Source organism: Abramis brama (genome assembly GCF_963993115.1).
Source record: "Abramis brama genome assembly, chromosome: 1".
Classification (NCBI taxonomy): Eukaryota; Metazoa; Chordata; class Actinopteri; order Cypriniformes; family Leuciscidae; genus Abramis; species Abramis brama.
The window spans coordinates 66,298,349-66,316,927 of NC_139963.1; the positions used below are offsets into that span (position 1 = coordinate 66,298,349).

At 41.2% G+C, this 18,579-nt stretch overlaps 1 protein-coding gene and 1 long non-coding RNA gene across 2 annotated transcripts; both read right to left on the minus strand.

Annotated features, from left to right (window-relative positions):
* Positions 1–931: 931 nt before the first annotated feature.
* On the minus strand, positions 932–8,679 carry LOC311097661 (uncharacterized protein; the record flags this gene model as incomplete). The annotated part of the gene is made up of 7 exons (XM_084137505.1): positions 932–1,042; positions 1,161–1,229; positions 1,379–1,453; positions 1,547–1,575; positions 5,919–5,993; positions 6,082–6,141; positions 8,268–8,679. 7 exons carry the CDS (start codon positions 8,677–8,679, stop codon positions 932–934), a joined length of 831 nt encoding a protein of 276 aa, XP_083993631.1.
* Positions 8,680–13,971: 5,292 nt separating this feature from the next.
* On the minus strand, positions 13,972–14,815 carry LOC311078798. The gene is made up of 3 exons (XR_014605274.1): positions 14,714–14,815; positions 14,488–14,568; positions 13,972–14,376 (listed from the first exon to the last, which is right to left on the minus strand). It is a non-coding gene; the product is annotated as an uncharacterized lncRNA (long non-coding RNA).
* Positions 14,816–18,579: the final 3,764 nt, after the last annotated feature.

An 18,579-nucleotide genomic window follows, 5' to 3' on the forward strand; every position in this document is an offset into this window, starting at 1 on the left:
TTCAATAGTTCGAAAGGTTATTCAATCTTCGAACTTCTTCAAACTTCAAATGCTCCAAAACTGTTGTCTAATATTTAAAAACAGACAAACAAAACGGGAGAGAGAGGAGCGGCAGCCAAAACGCGCCAGCGTTCCCTCAGTTTAGATATGCACTAAACCTTATTGTAAGGAAATCTTTTGATGACATCAGTAGCTTCAATGACATTCGATCCAAATGTAGGAAACTTGTGACCCATTTCCGAACCAGCACTACAGCAAAAGAGAGACTGGCCTAAGTACAGGAGCAGATGGGGAGATCAGTCCTGAAAATGATGACTAAAGTGGACACTCGCTGGAACAGCTCTTATAACATGCTGGAGCGTCTCCATCAGCTGAGAGAGCCAGTGGGGGCAGCCCTGACCTCTCTAAAGACTGACGTCACCCCTCCTACAGCCCTGGAGTATGAGGCAGTCCAGGATGCTTTAGATGTTCTTGCCCCTCTCCGCCAGGATACAGTAGAGCTTTCGGGAGAGAAAAGGGTGTCTGCCTCCAAAGTGATACCTCTGATGAAGATGCTTAATCACGCTGTAACGAGCAAGCTAGAAGGCCTCAATTCACATTTAACATCAGCTGGGTGACAGCCTTGTGCGGAGGGTCAGGGAACATGCAGTACATTTAGAATCAATAAGGCTACGTCTACATTAATCCGGATACATTTGAAAACGGCGTTTTAATAGCGTGACATATACACACTGCAAAGTCAAATTTTAGAATATTTTATGACAATATAATGTGAGCAGAAACTGATGTAATTCTCAGACGGACGTCTCTCTGTAGAAGAAACAGCTGATATACAAGCTGAAGCAAGAGGATCATTTCAGCATGAGCTTCTGCATGAAGATGAAGGTTTTCAGACATAAATCCAGATATGATGAGCTCATGATCTGTATCATTAATGTTTATTAGTGAAGGTCTTGTTCTTGTTCACAGAGGCGTAAAGTTCATCCTGCGGTTGATCTTCTCTTCCTCTGATGGCAGCATAAGTCACTGTATCATCATGATCCTGAAAGAACAGATTCTGTCCATCAATGTTTGAACCAGAGCGGTTATTATTATTATTATTATTAGAGCATGAGCTTCATTTATCTGAGAGTCAAACTCATGTGCTGGTATCTACTCACATTGAGTGATTTTACTGGCTTTGTATTGGAAGAAGTGACCTCAGAATAAGTCACATCATCTGTCTGCTCCTAAACATCAATGCAAACGTGCAGAGAGTCAAGTTTAACACACAGAACAGACATATCTCTCACTATAATATGTAGGATAACACAAAAGCTTTTAAATCACATTATTGAACAGACAGTGAACGTAATGTTTGATGATTTAGTGGACTCACATTGGCTCTTGCAGCGGGAGGAATGGACATGTTGATCGTCTCATTCGTCCATTTATGTTCAATCTCATCTTTGACCTTCAGACAACAAACAGTTAAACTGCATGAATGACACTTTATTGAGCTTTAAAGACAGTAATCAAATCTAAATGACTGCATTACTGAACTCACCGTAGAGTCGCCAGTCCCTCTTTTATTATCTGAAAACAAGTGTCTCATTAAATATGAAGTATTTATGGTAAAACACAGTAGTACAAAAGTCAAGTCACCTTCAATCTACAGCACTTTTAACAATATCCTTCCATCCATCCATTTTCTTCCGCTTATCCGGGGCCAGGTCGCGGGGGCAGCAGTCTAAGCAGAGACGCCCAGACTTCACTCAAGTCAAGTCAAGTCATCCTCATTTATATAGCGCTTTTAACAATGTAGATTGTTTCAAAGCAGCTTTACAGAGATAAGTGTATAAATTAAGGTAACAGAGATTGTTTTGGCTTTATAGCGGTTCTTTAATAAAGTTATTTTCCAGCTAAAGTTAGTTTTGATTGATTCGCTTCCGTCACAACGATCATTTGTTATTAAATTAGGGGCCGCTATGATGACACCATTCTCTCTACATAGAATTTAAAAGCGAACCTGTGAAAAACGCTGATGGCGTTCACATGCGCATTAAGAATTGGTTCTATAGTTATGTGCGCTTGAATATATGTGCGCAGGTTTGGAATTCCCTACAGACCAAGCCTAAACAAAGTACTGGTCTTTCCTTATAAATTTTGATACAAAACTCTCCCTAGACACTTCCACCAGCCCTTCCGGGGGAATACCGAGGAGTTCCCAGGCCAGCCGGGAGACATAGTCCCTCCAGGGTGTCCTAGGTCTTCCTCACGGTCTCCTCCTAGTGGGACGTGCCCGGAACACCTCCCCGAGAAGGCATCCAGGAGGCATCCGGAACAGATGCCCGAGCCACCTAAGCTAGCCCCTCTCGATGTGGAGGAGCAGCGGCTCTACTCTGAGCTTCTCCCGAGTGACCAAGCTTCTCACCCCATCTCTAAGGGATCGCCCAGCCACCCTGCGGAGAAAGCACATTTCGGCCGCCTGTATCCGGGATCTTATCCTTTCGGTCATGACCCACAGCTCATGACCATAGGTGAGAGTAGGAATGTAGATTGACCAGTAAATCGAGAGCTTCGCCTTGCAGCTCAGCTCCTTCTTCACCACGACAGACCGGTATAGCGACCGCATTACTGCAGAAGCTGCACCAATCCGGCGGTCAATCTCCCGTTCCATCCTTCCCTCACTCGTGAACAAGACCCCAAAATACTTGAACTCCTCCACTTGAGACAGGAACTGCCCACCAACCTGAAGTGGGCAAGCCACCCTTTTCCGACTGAGAACCATGGCCTCGGACTTGGAGGTGCTGATTCTCATCTCAGCCGCTTCACACTCGGCTGCAAACCGTATCAGTGCATGCTGGAGGTCCTGATGCAATGAGGCCAACATGACAACATCATCTGCAAAAAGCAGAGAGAAAATCATGTGGTCCCCAAACAGGACACTCTCCGGCCCCTGTCTGCATCTAGAAATTCTGTCCATAAAAATTATGAGCAGAACCAGTGACAAAAGGCAGCCCTGCCGGAGTCCAACATGCACTGGGAACAAGTCTGACTTACTGACCTTACGGCTCCGGGCGCCCGCGTCGACAATGGAGGTGGAGAACATGGTCCACTCGGACTCAATATCTCCAGACTCCCTTGGGATCCGGTCGAAGCTCCACCTCTGTCGGAGGTGGGAGTTGAAGTTCTCTCTGACAGGGGACTCGGCCAAACGTTCCCAACAGACCCTCATAGTACGTTTGGGTCTGTCGAGTCTGTCCAGCTTTCTCCCCCTCCATCAGATCCAACTCACCACCAGGTGGTGATCAGTTGACAGCTCCGCCCCTCTCTTTACCCGAGTGGCCGGAGGTCGGATGAAATGACCACAAAGTCGATCATCGACCTACGGCCTAGGGTGTCCTGGTGCCACGTGCACTGATGGACACCCTTGTGCTTGAACATGGTGTTTGTTATGGACAAGCCGTGGCTAGCACAGAAGTCCAATAACAGAACACTGCTTGAGTTCAGATCAGGGGGGCCGTTCCTCCCAATCACGCCCCTCCAGGTATCACTGTCGCTGCCCAGGTGGGCGTTGAAGTCCCCCAGTAGAACGACGGAGTCCCCAGTCGGAGCACCCCTCCCAGGGACCCCAAGAGAGCAGGGTACTCTGTACTGCCGTTCGGCCCATAGACACACACGACAGTGAGAGACCTATTCCCGACCCGAAGGCGCAATGAAGCGACCCTCTCATTCACCGGGGTGAACTCCAACACTTGGCGGCTGAGCTGGGGGGCAATAAGCAATCCCACACCAGCCCGCCACCTCTAACCATGGGCAACTCCAGAGTGGTAGAGAGTCCAGCCTCTCTCAAGGAGTATGGTTCCAGAGCCCAAGCTGTGCATGGAGGTGAGCCCGACTATCTCTAGTTGGTGCCTCTCTACCTCCCGAACAAACTCAGGCTCCTTCCCCGCCAGCGAGGTGACGTTCCACGTCCCTAGAGCCATTTTCCATGTCCAGAGATCGGGTCGTCGGGGCCCACGCCTTCGACTGCTGCCTGATCCATTAAGCACCGGCCCCTTATGATCCCTCCTGCTGGTGGTAAGCCCACGGGAGGGCGGCCCCACGTCACTCTTTCGGGCTAAGACCGGCCGGGCCCCATGGGGGGAGGCCTGGCCACCAGGTGCTTGCATGCGAGCCCCAACCCCGGGCCTGGCTGCAGGTTGGGGCCCCGGCTGCGCCATGCCGGGCGACATCACGGCCCTTGTTTTTAAATCTGTCATAAAGGGTTTATGAACCGCTCTAAGTCTGACCCGTCACCTAGGACCTGTTTGCCTTGGGAAACCCAACCAGGGGCATATAGCACCGGACAGCATAGCTCATTCAGGTACTCAAACCCTTCCACCACGATAAGGTAGCAGTTCAAGGAGGGGCAATATAGATTGTAAAATTGTAAAATTTTGAAAAACATTATCATCTACATGTAAACCTCAAAAACATGAATCTGTGAAAACGGTGACGGCGTGCACATGCATATTACGTGTTTAGTCCATGGGTATGCGCATTTTAATATGTATGTGCGCAGGCGTGTAGTCTTTCTTTACAAAGTGACATCCATGACAACCGGAATAGTTTTGATAACGTTTTATCTGTACTGAGGTAAAGTACAAAACACAGAATTAAAATAAATAATAAAAATGATTGTTGACTTGATATCTCTTTGAGATTGACATTTCTTGATTGAGAATTCTCAGCAGGAATAAACTTATGTTTGAGAATTCCATATAATCCACATGTTTCTATGATACAGTCTGAAGATGATTTGTTTGTTTACTCATCTGAACTATTTTTAAAGTTCAGATGAGCAGAAATATGATTCGGTATATATGATATGATACGATTTCTTGTTTTCCTTTTTCTTTAGTGTGTTATTTAACTTTAAGTGCAAGTATAAGATTCTTTATAAAAGTTAAGGCTCAGCCACGCCTTCCTAAAATGTTTCATTCAAACACGCCCCCACAAATCTACGTCAGTGTGTGAGGCAGAGTTTCATAACACCGCTCAAATGTATTCACAAAGAAAGAAGGCGTAAATTTAAGACTCAGGACAGCAGCAGCTCCTGGGGCATATGGCATCCACAGCCGCTGTGACGCCACTCGGATTGCTTCATATGAGGCCACTTCAACACTGGCTCCACGATCGAGTCCCGAGATGGGCGTGGCAGAGCGGCTCGTGCCGGGCTCCTATCACCTCGTACTGTCACCAAACCCTCAGCCCATGGTCAGACCCTTCGTTTCTACGGGCTGGTATCCCCCTAGAACAAGTGGGCCGCCTCAAAATGTCGCTACTAGGCAAGCACGTACTGGTCCGTATGGAAAGCACTGCAGCTGTTTCGTACATCAACCGAATTTGTTCTCACACCCATCGTGCGACACATAAAAAAGGACAGTATAATCATTATAATCAGTAATTATGTCTACAATGAAATAAAATCGTACTAATCTGATACGTTTTGGTCCAGTTGCGCTGGCAAAGTTGATCGATCAGCTTGGTCATCGGCATTATCCGGATCAGATTCGGGCTCGAATTGATAAGGTAGAACACACATTATCACCTATCATTAATGCTTTGGGAGCTAATGTTCCAAATATGGTAACGGACGTGACATTTCCGTCACACGCTTAAAGTTTGTGGGCAAATCACACTGCACTGGATCACTGACCAATCAGAGCACACCGTGCTTTTCAGAATGATGAGCTTTGTAAAAAGTGAAGCGTTTCAGAAAGGCATGGCATAGAGGAGCAAAAATAATGTACAGTATGTGTAAAATAATGACTTTTTTTAACCTAAAACTGTGTAAACACATTGCATTAAACCAAATACACAAAATAATGTTATTTTTAGAACCATCATATTACCCCTTTAATTGTTGTAAAGGAGTAAATCTGAAAACTCACCAGCTCTTTTTCTGCAGATCAGCCAGAGAAGAGCAAGAAGGAGAACAGCGACTGCAGCGACAGAAATCACTATGACTGAAGAAGAGATCGAGCACAGAGTCAGAGACGGACAGGGCAGATTGGGGACAATTATAGACAAAGACAAAACACTGTGATTATGTACCTTGTGTGTTTGTAGTCGAATGATTTTGAGAGTCTGTGCCTGGTGTTGTATCAGCTTGAGCTGAAAAGGATTAATGTTCATTGAGATGCATCATAATAATATGATGTTAAATTATATTACTTAAACTTTATTTTACCAAACTAAAGAGAGAAATCTAACATGAGAACACACACAGCAACATTCCCAGAGTTAAATTAAGAGCACATATGCACATATGCTCAGAGTACATATGGTCCTACTCTAAAGAGTGTTAAAAGTAACTCTGAATCAGAGTTAAAGTTAATGAGATAATTAAGAGATTATTTAATATGGTTTACTGTCCATGGGAGGGGGAGGAGAGGGGGAAAGGGCATCATTAAGCAGCCTCACTGCGTAAGGGTACAGGCTGTTAGCCAGTCTGGCTTTACTGGCACCAATGGACCTGTACCTTCTCCCTGAGGGCAGCAGATGGAACAGGTGATGGCCAGTAAGAGGAGAGAATGCGTTAATTTGATGAAAGGGAAGCATGGTCGTTTTGAGTCCTGATTGAGAAACTGTGGTTTCAGGCTCAGTCAAGTACGTGTATATGTTTAGTTTGTCTAGGTTAATTCTCTAAGTAAGCTTTGTTTGTAAGTAGCATGCTAATGCTAGTCTGTATGTTTTATTGTAGACGGACTCTTTATATACACCCTTTCTTCACTGGCCGGCTTATTTGCCTGGAGCTTGAAGGCTCTGAAGACACTACCAACCTACCAAAAAGGAGCAGACTGAGTTCAATGCAAACATGTATTAAGTGTCTTTTCATATAAACTTTAAAAACTATATTTCCTTTCGTGCCATGTGTCTTTTATTAAGGTTATATGTTAGCGTTTTAGCACTAGGGTTGATTGAAAATCTGGTCGGTGGGTCCCTCCCTTAAATTTATCATTACAGCGTGTCACCATTGTTGAGATTCATATGGTGATTCTTAATGTCTGTGTGTGTCTAAAAAAAAATAAAATAATGTTAGACGGCTGTCGTTGAATCAGCTTGAGCTGTAAAGGATAAATGTTAATTCAGATGATTAAAACTGTACAATCATATTTTAACTTTGATCATCACATTACATTAGTGATGGGAAACCGAGGCTTTCTGAAGCATTTGAGGCTTTCATCAAATTGAGCCAAAAAAAGCTTAATTACTTGAAGCTTTTACCACAATGTGCATTAGTGACATCTGGTGGACACACTTGTTTTCTCCACTATATCTAACATATCACGCAGAGCAGAAAAAGCACATGACCAAACAAAACTTCGGAAGTCCATGACAAAAGTGTGGGATTAATACAGTTCTATCTAATCTCATGTAAATTAATTTGTGACAATAAGACCACAACTCGTGTCATGTGTAGCCTGGTAAACGGATTCACATATTGATCAATGATATAAAATATACAAGTATGTGATCATGAATGTAGTAATTGTAATTGAAAAAAATATTTTGGATGCTCTGTTTTAAAAATATATAAATTATGTTATAGGGAAGTGTAGTGTTAAATCATTTAAATAATGCCTCCTCCCATAATCATTTCCCTTCTTATGCATCAGATGAGGTCGTGATTTTCGCAAAGCAAATTTTTTTTCAAACCAGCTGTCTGGACCTTCTGATACTGCAGGATGTTCGAAGCTTCAAACGTCATCAATTAAGTGGTATTGTCATTTCGAACCAAGCATCGGTACAGTGTGTGATACAATATTGCTTTGAAAAACTGTATCAATCATCCCATCACTATATTACATAAAAAAGTAAAAAAAATGTGCTGTCAATTTTCAATTCCTGTATTATTTCCAGCATCACTTCATGGACTGTTACTTCACTGCAGATCATTAGTTTGAGTCACTCTTCTGTGAAAGTGATGATACACAGGGCAACTTTTTGAGCAATGTTGCTGGGCAATGTTGCCGTCAACGGGCAACCAGATGAGACACAGGGCCCACGATCGATCTAAGTTATCCAGATAGAAATGTACTGCCCATTTTCAATGGGAAAGTGCCTAAGCAACAATTGCTCAGCAAGATTCCCAGCAACATTGCTCAAAAAGTTGCCCTGTGTATCATTACCTTGAGAGTCAAAGAAGCTTTTGTTCCCTCAGTTTGTTCTGGTTCAGTGATACTGATAGACCTTAGTGTTACTGACATTATGAGGGTCTTCTAACACTGTTTTCTCACCTGAATACTTGACAGTGTATCTGACTGAGGTCTTGAGTTGATTTCTGAGAGTAAGCTGACATCTCCACTCTCTGTTGTCATCTTCATTCAGGAGTGTTGTAGTCAGAGTGATGATGATACAGCGATATTGATCTGATGATGATGATATCTGATATCTGGAGTCTGTCTTCAGATCAACACCAGTCTGATTCACCCACAACAGCTCAAATCCCTCAGAATGAACCCAATCATCACAGGAGACTGAATACAACTGACAGGAGAGAGTCACAGAGCGGCCTGGACTGATCTCAGTCTGTGAGGATGAAGATGAAGATGAAGATGAAGATGAAGATGACGATGATGACGATGATGATGATGATGATGGAGACACTGAAACTGAACAGAAGACACAAATCACAGACTCTTCAATCATCATGTGAGTTTTTAAATTTACCACATAATCAAACTTACTATGAAGAACATGCAGATAAACGCGTCCATCAGGTAGCATGTCTTTCACATATTGTCTGCAGATGTAAGATCCATAATCTTCTTCTGTGACGTTCTTGATGTTCAGAGAGCAGTCAGACTCCAGACTCAGTCTCTCATGTCTCTCTGTGTCGTTCTTCTTTATCCCTAAAGTAATCAGTTCAACTGCAGCTACCGAATGACTGTTAGTGTAGATCCATGTAGTTGATTTGCAGTCAGAAAGAGCATTATTACAGGACAGAGAGACATTTTCACCAGAACTGATGAACACATGATCATCATCCACTCCACTGATACCTGAAACACAGTATATCTCAGTGATCATTATGATATACAGTATATTAATAAATGAAACATAAAACATACCAGCATAAAAAGCAGAAGACTCAAACCACAGTCTTTTTCTTCACTTAAAGCTGTAAGAACGGATTTTCCTGCTAAGACAAAACTCACCCTGCAATAAAGATCGCAAAGAAAGAGCACAGGACATTGTCTTGTCCAAACTTATCTCCTTGTTTATCTCTGCATTCCCCTCTCCCTTAGCCTAGAAATCTAGACGCACCCTAGCGGCAGCAAAATTTATTTTGCAGCCAGGGTAGTCTAGCAACTCTCCGTTGACTTTCAGAGCTGTAAAAACCTAAATTGGGTCAGGCCAATCACATCATGTATAGAGTAGGCGGGGCGGGCTTAACATAATGACGACAGAGTTGCGACGGTTCCCTGCTACTTGACAACAAAGAATGACGGCTGCTGTTGGAGAACAGTCTGTCAGACCGGCTTTGGCCGCGACTCTGGAGGACTTGGAGTTAAGTTTTTCTTTGAGAAAAGAGCAAAGAACGGCACTTAAGTCATTCTTAAAAAAGGAAGATGTGTTCGTAGTTTTGCCGGCCAGATTCAAAAGTTGAATCTATCAACTAACGTTAGCTCCGCTGTTGGGAAAACGCTCTGGTTGGTTGAAGCGCTGTCCTATTGCCTGCAGAGTGAATTTGAAAGACAGCCGTTTATCCCGCCCCTCGGATTGAGCCGCGTCTATGGTGAGTTGCCAGACCTAACATTTTGATGTAGGTCTGGCTTGCCAGGCTACCTCTCCCTGATTCGAGTCACCAAAAGTTCACTAAGAAAGTCTATATATCACATATGATGTATCTTGTGAATCTATTGTTTTTCCTTTTCATGTTTGGTATTGTAATGTGTGTTGGGTTTTGGGATATTGTCTTGGCAACTAATTAATGAGACTGATTGAGAAATGAGAAACACCAGGGCAGGAGCTGTATATTGAGAGACTGGGGGTGGAAAAAGGTTTAAATGGGGCACAAAAGACGATGGATGGGGGCTCGGTTCCGGTTACATTATGAACAACAAGACGGCGGTACTTACCTTTTTTTTGGGAGGGGGGTATCGTTCGTGGTCGGATAGGGCCGCCGGCGAGGAAGACAGATAGATAGCGGGTGCGGGGAGAGAGTAGAGATGGGAAGTTAGGAGTGCAGTGGCTACTGTGCTGAATGCTGATGCTACTGACTTACGGTGGGATTTCCCCTTTTGTGACTGAGACTCTCAGACGCTAAAGTGACGACACACCGTGACGACACCGCTCACATTTCCCTTCACGGAATCATAGATATGGCCAATGGAGGTCGACGTCTGCACCTGGTGGCCATCTTGCCACAGTCAGCTCGCTCACTCATAACATTGTGTTTTAATGGTGCATGTACTTTTTAAATAACCATAACTTGCTCAATTTTCTACCGATTTTCAAACGGTTTGGTTTGTTATAAACGTCAGAGATGTAGTTATGACACTACATACTTATGAATAATTATAACCATGGACTTCCATATGAAAATAACATTGAACAGAACAGATAGGTGCAATGAATATACACACGCACAAGGTATTTATGTTATTTATGTTAAATCAATATATAGGCTACTAAAACTCAGTGTACAGAATGGCAACATGATATATGTATATATATATATATATATATATATATATATATATATTTATTTATATATATACACTATTATAATAAAATAATTTGAATTATTACATGTTTATTTTAACTTCTTCAGGGTTGGGCCATTTCTAGGCTTTCCCCCCCGACATTGCACTGTGCCTACTTCAGAGATCACTGTTGCCACCTATTTTGGCCAACCATCAAATGCCTGAACTCTTTAGAAACCTGAGACCCTGTAGTTTTAGGAAACAATCAGAATAATTGTGTGAAGTATTGGCACAGAGTTATAGAGGCTAGAATATTGTTTTTTCTTTCTGCCGGATAACAAGCATCTCTGAACTGACCACATTTCAGCTTCTTCTAGGTCTCAATCAAAGCTTTTTGTTATTAGCCAGCTAGGCTAATAACTACAACCACACTCACAGCTTCTTGTTATTAGCCAGCTAATAACTACAACCACATCCACAAATATTGTAATTTAGGCAAAATTGTCATAAAATCGTTATTGGTGTCAGTAAAACCTTGAACAGCTCGATTGTGGTCTCAGCCTTGATAAGCTAGTAGCCGTGATACACAACTATGCTGCATGATTAAGTCGTTTTTCGAAAAGCTGCAATTTAAACATGTTCAAGCATCCAGAATTAAAGCCACGTTAATAATGTTTGTAAGAAACCAAACCGTTTGTAAATTTGTCAAGATTTCAGCACGGAATGGTGTGGAGGCAACCGTCCGACGCACACGCCTCGCCGTCATCCATTAATACCTGACAATGGACACCTCGTCGGGCCTTAACCCTTATATAATGAATTAATAATTGAAAATATGAATACTCAGAATAATCAAAGATGTAATTAAATTAAATCAATCAATATTTATGATTATTTTCTAATAATAAACACAATCTAAATTTGATTATAATGTTAAATTGGAGTCAGATTAAGTGTAGAGCTAAAATAATACTGAAAAATTCTAGTAAATTAAGTGAACTTCACTGGAGCTCTGAAAAGACATACATGCATTATCCCTTCACCCAGACTGTTGGATTTCCGTCGTTGGGCCAATGGCTGGTCTTTACAAAGCAAACAACACACTCTCCAGAATAAACTATTAGTCTTTATCAGAGAGCTGTTCAAATCACTGACACACTCTTAATATGAAGATAATTCTTCATCATCAGATGTTTGAGTGACACTATGTCCAGTATCAGGAATAATACAGTATGATCTGTGTGTATCAATACACAACTCTGAGATCACAACGTGAATGTGTGCAAGAATAAACTGAGCATGTTCAAATGAACTCTTTCCAGACTAATTCCACTAAATGTCTTTAGAGAAAATACAGATTTCTTTACCTGTGAGAAGTGAAGAGAGAATGATCAGTCCCAGCAGACACAGATCACACTTATCAGCCATTTTGTGTTTCTGTCAGTCTTTCTCTTCTTTATATATAGTTACAGCTCCTCTTGTGGTTAATAACTTCCTCTCGTCTGAGTGATTAGTCCTGCTAGAGTTGCTATAGTGACACAACAGACATTGATCTGTTTTATTAATGCAGAAATATTCTCCATAAACACCTGGTCATTGAAAGTCAATGGTCAAGACAAGAGCCCAACTAAAGCAAACACTAATCTCAATGATGGTGACCTCAAATGAAACATTTTCAGAGAGAGTTTAATGTCTTCTTTTATCTTCAGTTAATCTAAGGCTGTGGCTGAAGAAAATTGTACTTTGCTCACAGCATGTGTTTGAATGATTGAAAGGATGTTTCAGGAGCATCACACTAAACTTTCAATAAAATTCTGTTAACATTCAGCAAACATTTTTATGTTCTTGGAATGTTAGAAATCAACTTTCCTAGAATATGGAATTTTAAATAAAAAATTAAGTTGAAAGAACGTTTGAGGAACATTATACCTTTTAAAACACGTTCCTCTAACGTCAAGAAAACTGGATTTTTTTTTACGTTCCCAGAACCAACACTGAGTATTTGGAGAACGTTCTAACAACAAAACTCTGTTAGTTGGAGTGTTGCTTTAAGTGTGTGTGAAACGTGTGAGAAGTGCATATACTGTGAACACACTGTCTCACACACACATCTGCTCTGAACAGTTTATTGGCTATTTTTGCACACGAGAGAATTACTGTTAGTCTCACTTCTTTATTTTAGCAGTTTCCCACATGACATTAAAATCTAGAAATAAAATAATTGCATTATTAGTAATAAAATTTGTTTGCTACTGAAAAGGTTTCCAATATCCATGACTAACTTGTAGAAAATGAATTCTAAAACAGTTTTTAAGGTATTTTGAAATGATTAAAACAGCAGTTGAGAGCTTGAGAAGCTCGCGATCACCGCTGCACTCACGCTGTAGAAACACCAACACTGGCAGGTCTTCCCGCAAGAACATCGACACACTCGCTTGTTGTGTAAACAATAGTACTCTTCAGAGACATCCGCCCGGCTCCGAAGCGAAAGGCAACTGGTGCGTGCGTCCACTTCTGTGTTTATACCCACGCTGCGGGGCGGAGTGTGTAATCACGCATGCCAATGTTGAATTGGCTTGATTAAATAGTAGTATGAAGAAGACAGGCTCCCTAAGCGTGATCCCCATTCAGTCGACTACATCTGACGTTCTCGAGAAAATAGAGACACCAGTCACAAAATTAAAATTAATGTTAAAGAGCTGTGTGAACTCACAAGTATGATGTCAGGCACTGTAATTTCTCTGGCCCCAGTCCTGTTCACCGGAGTGATGAGACACTTAGTAGATTGTCCTCACTCAACGGCTGGCTGTCTAAGTGGTGTCCGCAAAATAAGTTTTTCGCATTTCATGGAGAAAGAGCACGATTGCGTAGAGAAAGGCCTTAAAAGCTGCTAGAAAATGAAAAATGATTCTGATTTGATATAGACTGCAAACAGCTGTTAAACATGAAGAATGCCTATTTTCCACATTCCCGACTGGAGGACTCGGTATGACAGACAAAGACTTTGCTGTGAACAGTGTATCTAGCAGGTCAAGACGACACTGGTTTCAGTCTTCTAGTGTCCGACTGTTGAAGATATATGCATTTCAGGAGTAGCATTTCAGTAACAAACCAATTTTCTCAGAACTGCAGAGACTTAAGCCACTTTCAAGAAACAACTGAAACGCTTCTTTTACATCAACACTCGACCCATTAATACTCACACTTACTATTCTATATTACAATACATTACGAGCTCATGAGGGGGAATCACCATATTTGTAACAAACATCTCAGGAAAGGAGACATATTAAACGATTGCAGAGGTTTTATTAAGAAAATTAGAATTAATCATTCAAAATGTAGAAAAAGATGCTAAAAAACAGGAATGAACAGACAAGATACAAGAATCACCAAATCAGCTCCATCACACAGAACAGAGAGAGATTATACAGTCTGAATCTGTGCATTACTGTATTTAATATTATATATAAAGCAGTTTATATATGAAGCACAAGAAAATTTAATCTAAACTTGGTGTCACTATTTCTTCAGTTTTTTCCCTGTTTTCTGAGAAGGAGAAAATAAAACAATGAACAATCCTCTGTAAGTCTTTGCTATTGTAAATATTGCTGCAGATTCGCTCTAAACTCATCAGTATTTTATTCTAATATTGTCGGCATCTCTGTTTCCTCTGGGTGCTTCGAGTCCTTCCTCCCTGCAAAATAAAAGCATTGACTGACCTCTCGTATGTGTTTTTATCATGATTGCAGATTGTTCCAGATCAGATGAGTGTGAATCATCAGATTGTGTGCGGCTCAAAACTCACCAGCTCTTCTTGCACAGATGATCTGAAGAAGAATCACAGTAGGAGCAGCAAACACTGCGATCTCAACAATAATCACAATCACTGCAGGAAACATGAGAGGAAGAAGAGAAACTGTACATGACTGAAGTCAAGGGTATTCAACTATCAACAGTTATTGATGAAGCTTTTACAGACTGACTGATAGTTTAATGTTATAAAGCTGTCAGTATAAATGAACGTGTCGTACCTCTGTATAATGATCCAGCAGTCACACAGACTTCAGTTTCTCCTGGATCTGTGGATCACGTCTGTTAGTTCAGTTCAACACATAATGCCACATATACACAACATCATCATCACATAATACTCGAGCTTCACACAGGATTTTAATTTTAATTTTTTAATCCGGTTCTTCATGCGCAGTCCAAAAGGTACACAGTTGTGTCCCCTTCATTAAAACACTGAGACATGGGGACCGGCGGCGCTACTGATGCGGTGGCTCTGAATCCACTCGTTGACAAGAAAGGAGGAAAGAGCCACATATGGAAATATTTTGGATTAGGCTAATGTCACGTTGCTATAAGGGGCCGTTCACATAGTGCATGCAAATTCGTTATTTCAAATGTAGGTGCGCGACATGCGCGCTCATAATAGAAATGGTGCCGCTGTGGCGCGCTTGTTTTTCCAGGCGCGCCTTTGTTCATGGTTGCACAGCAACGACAGACGCCACGGGAGAGCAAGCACTTGTGGGAAGAAGGAGAAAGTGGTGGGAACTGCGCTCTCCATGATGACGAGGAAGTATCAGCAAAGAATTTATTTCTAGCCCTTGCATTAGCTTTACTACTAGATATATTTATGGAGATGAGAAATAAAAAGCCGATCTGTAAAGCTATGATCAGCTGTTCGGCCAAGCTTTCGATGTTGTTACGGAAAGGCCGAAGCTGATCGGTTGGTTTTTGTCACATGAGACGTTTTCATCTCGCCGCGGCATAGCCTACATCTGAAATAAAGATTTTGCACGCGCAAAAAATGCAATATGTGAACGGCCCCTAAAGTGGTATCGGGTGTGGTTGTATCGGGGTACTTTTACGAGCACAGTATCGGGCCGACACCCAAATACTGGTATCAGTATCGGTGCATCCCTATTTATGTAATTCATATCAGTCCATCAGAAAAGCAGTTCTAGGCTTATTTTTGGCTGGATAACTCTTTTAAAAAGCGTTTAAAAAGCCCTTTTAAAATTAAATATGAACACAGTTTTGGATTAAATAAAAGTACAGTCATGTCAAACAAAACACCATATACACTTTAATATATGTAAATTTAATCTAAATTAAGCTTTGGTACCAAAATTAGTACAGGGAACTGTGGATTTTCACTGGTATTGGTACCGAATACTGAAATGTTGGTACCGTGAGAACACTACCTCAGACATAGAAAATGTGTGAAACTAGAGAAAGGTCAAAAGGGCTGTGATAGAAAAACGTACCAAATAAAGCTTTTGTGTGTGTGTGCGGCATAAAATAGGTGTGAAAAGAAAATAGATATTTTGAATATGTGCTTCTGCAAGCGTATGTTAATGAAGGACTAGGATAAGTCCAAAGTTTGACCTTATAAGGGAAGTGGCTGTACTATAATGGCAGTCCATAGTTAGAAGGCGGCCCAGAACAGGGCTGGGTTAAAAAGTCAAGTCAAGTCAAGTCAAGTGTATTTATATAGCGCTTTTCACAATACAGATTGCATCAAAGCAGCTTCACAGCATTAAACCAAAATAACACAACAAGGTTGTTTCTAGTGTAAATTTATTGATTGATAAAATTAAATTAATATCCCCAAAAGCCTTGAGTGTTTTTTTTTTTTGGACTTTTAAGTGTTTGTGTTATTTTTGCCTTTGGAATTTTTTGTCTTTGTATTATTCTGAATCTTTTTTAAATGAAATGAAATAATGTTGTGGTAAAAAATTTTAAGCAAGTCTAAGAGTAATTTTTCCCTATCAATAATTCATGATTTTTGTAATTAAATAGTAATATTGGCAAACGCCCAGTGCATCCGAATTCAAGATTGAGCTGGTTAGAGGCTCCGCCGAGGACCCTGAATCCACATCTATCATCTGTAACCTACAGGTCAGGGCAATGTTTGATTGCAGCAGATTATGGGAATGTTTTAGAAGGATCTAGAGGTTACAGCGGGATAAAAATACAACACCTCCTGAAGCTGAGCTTTGACTGATATAGGCCTTTCATGTGTGTCTGTGTCAGAGAAGAAAGTAAACACAGGGTCTCAGACACTTCATTTACTGAAGGCTACCAGGAAAGATAGGTAACTAAGTTCATTAAAATCATTCACAATATGTACACATTCATTATTGATCTTATGCCTAATACAGGGCCATAGGCAGGGCTTTATAATCACTGAGGTCCTAAATTTGAGGTTGTTAGGTTTTTTTATTATTATTTCTCTGATCTATATATGTGCAAAGACTTTTGAAGGCCAAAAAAGGATAAAAAATAGCTTTAAAACCATGTTAGATTAGGCTATTTGTCAATACCTGCTCTCTCCTCTTCCTAAAGCTGGGCTTTTTTAATTTACTGAAGGCTACAAATGTACTAATATAATATTAATTCTTAATATGTACACATTCATATTAACCTTGTGCCTAATTAGACAAAAGTTTATTAGTTGATTACCTGAGTATTTCTGTAATTCGTCTAACAATTATGACCTAAAACAGCTGTCACATATGAAATGTTTAGTTACTTGCATCTTATTTCGCACTTGAGTAGCGCTGCTAAACTTCGCGCTCTGCAGCGTCTGTGAACATAAAGCTACTGAGATCCCAGACACTTTGATTCAGTGTTCGAATTGAGGGGGGGCTGGGGGGGCCCGGGACCTCCCATAAGCATCAAGGGACCCCCCATAAGGCCCAAAAAAATTACCTTGGGGGGGGTCCCCTGGTTTTTCATTAAAACAAAAATAATAGAAACATAATTTATTAGGTTATATATATATATATTTTTTTTTTTAATCAAAGTATTGCGCTGCCGCTCCCATTAGAAAGTAATTCAAATTAGATTTGCATCTGAAAAGACGCTCAAGTGCGCCACACGCTGTTTTCTGAAGGAATTTACAGACTGTTGAATTTATAAACGGATACATTTTATTTATCGTGCCATTTATACGCCAAAAATAGTATTTTTTTTGTTGTTTTTTTGCGTGTAAATGATACGCACTGCAAACCCCTTGGGTAGGATTAGGGGTGTGGAGTACGTACGTATTACACCATAAAGTGCGTATCATATGCACGCAAAAACTATTTTTGGCGAATAAATGGTACGAGAAATAAATTCCGTGCTATAGATAAGCACTTTCACGAGAGTCTGGCAGAGTGGATCCTCATTTTCACCTCACGATGACGGTAAGATAATATTTTTTTCTTTTATGATTGTTTGGTAATTTACAGATCTGAATAGAATTTAGACATTAACGCTTGTCCGGGACATGTGCGTGTGTTTTTTAAGGGACAAGTGAAAGAGAATTGTACCAGAGACAATTTATATGAGACATGCCACTTCCTCAATCCTCAATACAACTATATAAGGAAAACCCGTAACGGCAAAGATGGCGGTTGTATGCACATGTCCCGCCCCTCCCGCCGGAAAGCCAATCATCAGCTTTTAACAGTCAGCAGCTGACCACTAAGGAGCGAATGTACAGTGACGTGACATAACTGACATATTCAACCTGTGCTTTCGCGCTGTGGCTGGCGCTGAGCCAAAGACGGACGCGCTCAGCGCTTGTCATAGGCTCTATCACAGCTGTTCAGTGTTTTAACCACATAATGTTTATTTTAGGTTTCAGACATTTAAATACATATAATTGTTTAAGTGCTTGGCACAACACCGGCATTCTGGATAGAGACGTAAATGAAGTTTGGTGTCGTGAACGTGAACCCTTGCGCATGCGTAGTAAAGGTATAACCTGTGGGGAAAAGGGCATTTTAAACCTTATTTTGGGGCAAAGTCATCAAACTTTTTCAGCGATTTTTATCATATTTTACTGCTGTTTCTATACACACAGTTTTTATGTCCCAGTGACCAGTGAAAGTGCAGTTCT